The 4,185-nt window shown below is 29.8% G+C and overlaps 1 protein-coding gene across 1 annotated transcript; it reads right to left on the bottom strand.

Moving 5' to 3' along the window:
• On the bottom strand, window positions 1–838 carry LOC107608040 (NDR1/HIN1-like protein 13; the record flags this gene model as incomplete). The annotated part of the gene is given in 1 exon segment (XM_016309932.1): window positions 1–838. A coding segment is annotated over 1 exon segment (812 nt), but the record flags the coding sequence as incomplete, so codon positions are not given.

Here is a 4,185-nt window from a genome sequence, read left to right as displayed (position 1 = left end):
TTGTAATTACATTTTTTAGAAAGAATCTTCGACTGCACCGTTAGCTGGTCTACTGTTACATCACAGTGAATCTTAACGGTGATCTTCCACGACTCAACGGAACCAACTTTTATCTTCACCGGCGCAACTAACTTAACGTTCAACGGCACCTGCCGTTTGGTCTCCGCATCCACCAACGCCTTCTCATCCTCGCTCTTCAGCTTGATACCGTTACCCTTCAACGGCGTCATAAACACCGTGACGTTTTTTGGCGGCTGGTAAAACGCCGGCAACGCTCCGTCACAGAGCTTCACGCCTTTAAAGAATATTTCAGCCGAGCTATCCGTTTCGTAACGGATTCCAATCTTGTCGTTAGAGTTATCCGCCTTGACGGTAATGTTGAACTCCGGGGACATCACCGCCGTGGTGAGGTTCATTGCTTTGATTCCGATGTGGTCGATGGAGTAGTGCGGAGACTTCGGCTTGAAAACTAAGTAGAGTACGCCGGCGGCGATTCCAATGAGCAAGGCGATGATGAAGAGGACTCCGATGAACCAGGAGAAGCAACAGCAGAAGCTGCAGCGGCGACGACCGCCACCGCCGTAGCTCCGTTTACTTTTTTTGTCGGTGTATTTGGCGAAGCGGCGAGCATTCTCCGGCGGAGGAACGCGGTAGATCTGGTCCTTCGGAATCTTGATGACGTAGGTTCCCGGAGGCGGAACGGGTTTCCCATCCGGCGGAAGACTAGGCTTCGGTGCGGCGGCGGCGTCGGAGGCGTTGATTTGAGAGACGGTCGGCGACGGTGAGTCGTGCGGGTGAACTCGGTCGGCCATTGAGGTGAGTGAGGGACGAGTCCCGACTCCCGAGTGAAAGGTGGGGGAGGTTGTGTGTCTCTGCGAAATGCAAATGAAATGAGAATTGAAATTGAAATGGAAATGCGAAATGCGAACGGAAGAGTGAGCAATGGTGCTGTCTAACTGATGAATAAGAAGAGTAGAGTTTCCGTGTGAGCCTGTAACGGGTAGCATTTAACTGTACACGCCTTTAGGGTATATTCGCAATTTTAATTAGTAAATTTGTTTTTGTTTTATTTTTTTCCAAAGTAACACCTCAACTTATAAAACACCTTATAAAATATAAAATATAAGGTCATCAAATTCAAACTTACCCAAATTAAATCATCATTTCATTCATCTAATCTAATCCAAATCTCATTCATCCTAATAATTTAAATTTAATTAAATTCTACTTTTGGTGGACTACATCGACTGAATCGGATTTTAAATTTATTTTTTAAAAATTAAAATCAATGCAATTTACTTATTATATCATTAGTGGTAATTTTTTTATTTACAAAATCGCAAATCTATTCTAATTTAAACCATTTGAAATTAATCGAATTGGATTGGATTGTTTACAGAACATTATCTAATTCAAACTACACCCAAATAAAATAGTGTTCAGATTAGATAAATTTTTAGACAATTTTTCACTCATCTATTTATTCAAATGATCATTCTCACTATTAAAGTAAGAGTTAATTACCAATTTGGTGCCCAAAAAATCCAGGCGTTGACAAAAAAAACTCTTAAAAAATGTTATCGATAAAACAATTTTTGAATAATTTAAAAATGCGATAAAAATAATCAATAAACAATATATTTTTTATAAATGACAAAAAACTTTTAAATTTAGCAAATGACTTATCTATTTGATATGAATTTTTTTGACAACATTTGAATAAATATTTAGAAGATACACAAAAAAAACTTGGAGCAAAATTTGATCTCTAGTTCTTTTTATCGTATTTTTTAATCTTTCTAAAAACTTATTTAACATTAGAATCTTTTGAAACTATTTTTGTCACCAAAGTAAACTTTCAAATACTATTTTAACAGTTTACTCATAAAAATAAAAAATATTTATAATATATCAAAATTAAATTTTTAGATCAGTTCATAAAATTAAATGCATTATTTAAAAAAAAAATCTGATCCCTTTATGTTTTACTAGTAAATGCCTTTAAGAAAATCATTAATAAGGTTTTTTTTTTTTTGGTGACTTAATAAGGTTTAATTATACATAATATGATTTAGCATTTTGAAATGGAAAACGTTGATGAGTAGCACGACAAAAGTGTTCATTGTACATGTTGACATTCTAGAAAAATCTTAATTTTGTTCCTCATAATAATGCAGTGTAACTAATGAATAAGGTTGGCCATATATAGATTTAATGAGAATAATTACACTGATTATAATATATCAACAATTATAATTGTATGATTAAATTCTTAGGAAGATAACAAATGCATATTGAATTTAATTAGATGAAAAGAACTTGTACTATTTCGACACTTAATTTTCACATCGTAATTTGCGGCTTCTGATTTTGCGTAATTAATCCCCCGTCATTTTCTCTTTGAACCATGATCATATCAATAATCATAGATCTAAATATGTGAATATATATATACTAGCATTTTACTTATTTTGGTGAGAAGCATAATAATAAATAAGACAACGTAACACATATTGGGAAAACGATAACATGAAAATAATAGAAAACTAATTAAATAGATATAAACTTACATTAATAATTAATTAGATAAGACAAAAGCTTACATGAAAATGGAGCAAGGAGAGAAGATGTCTATCGCATTCACAAAGAGATTACTCTGGAATAGATGAGAGTATATGATGGACAAAGTGGTCTATTTATATAGCTTAAGGTTGAAAGTGAATGTTATGGTCTCATGGATATTGTGGAATATATAATAAAATAATATTACACATTTAAATTTTTTTGTTAATTAAATTTAATTAAATTGATCTGACATAATAAAAATCAGTTATAACTAATATTATTTTAAATTTTATTGATTAATTTGATTGAATTTAATTTAAAAAAAAAATTAAATATATAATATTATTCTATATAATAAGCTATATACGGAGCAGAAGATTCAGAGAAAGAAGGCTGCTACTATAAAAATATTCAATACTAACTCAAATACCTAAAAAGATATTTTATCAAAATAATATAAAAGTAGATAACATATTTTTGTTTTATTTTAAAATGATTTTTTTTGTTATGGTATATTTTAGTTCAACAGAATAAAGATTAATTTGTTATAGATCTGAGTTTTACTTAAAAATTTATCGTTGGCTAATAGGTTGCTACATACATAAAATAAAATTCAAATTCTCAACACTTACTTAAACGAATAAGTGAGCTGACTACTCAATTAATTTAAGTTGGTTTTTCAAGTTATTGGTTTTTAAAAATGAAATTTATTAAATTTTGTGTATAAAAAAAAAGTTTTAAGTTTTGTTTATTTGTAATGCCTCTAAATTTATCTAAAGAAATTACAAAATTAAAAATTATATGTATAATAATACAACTCACATGAATGATAGATTAATAGGTAAGGAAGCAAAGAAAAGAGAAAAGAAAAAGAAAGGAAAATGGTAAGGGACTGTTTGGCTGTTTCTTTTTATGTAAGCACACGAGAAAGTAATGCTGAATTGTTTTTTCTTAATATGATTGGTGTGTTGTTTAAAAGTGTTTGTTAAATTTATTAAAAAAGATTAAAAATTTAATTTAATTTTAAAAGTATACAAATAAATAATTATTAAATATTTAAATTTTGCCATAAAAAATAAATTCGACAAAAATTAAACACCAAATTATAAGTATTATAAAATTGACTTTTTTTTTTTTAATTTGCTTATTTCCATTTTGTCAGCGCGTTAGTTGGAGCTTTGCCATACACGGTTTTGTTTCTATTGGCATTGTAATGATCAAAAGTAGGAATAATAAATTTATGTTATACCACTTTTCTTTTCTTTTTTTTTTTCCAAAAAAAAAAGTAAGGATTTAGTCAAATATACACATACAAAATATATAGGGTATTTGATGTTAAAATTCAATCTATTCAAAATAATAATAATAATATGATTAACACATGTACTGAGGTGTGATTGTGTGAAGTTTTTCATATTCTTTTGGACTAATTCATTTTACTATATTGTCCCATTATGTATCCAATTGGAGCACTGCAAGTTATTGTGATGGTTAGGAGTGACATTTGTATATTAATTTGACTATCCTTATTTTCTTTAATTATTGATGATGTCTCATGTCTGTATTTTCTATGTTAGAATTAATCAACAAAGGAGAATAATATATTATACATATATATGA

Source organism: Arachis ipaensis, chromosome B07 (genome assembly GCF_000816755.2).
Source record: "Arachis ipaensis cultivar K30076 chromosome B07, Araip1.1, whole genome shotgun sequence".
NCBI classification, from domain to species: Eukaryota; Viridiplantae; Streptophyta; class Magnoliopsida; order Fabales; family Fabaceae; genus Arachis; species Arachis ipaensis.
Note: the sequence above shows the minus strand (reverse complement) of the source record. Positions and strands in the feature narration are given on the sequence as shown.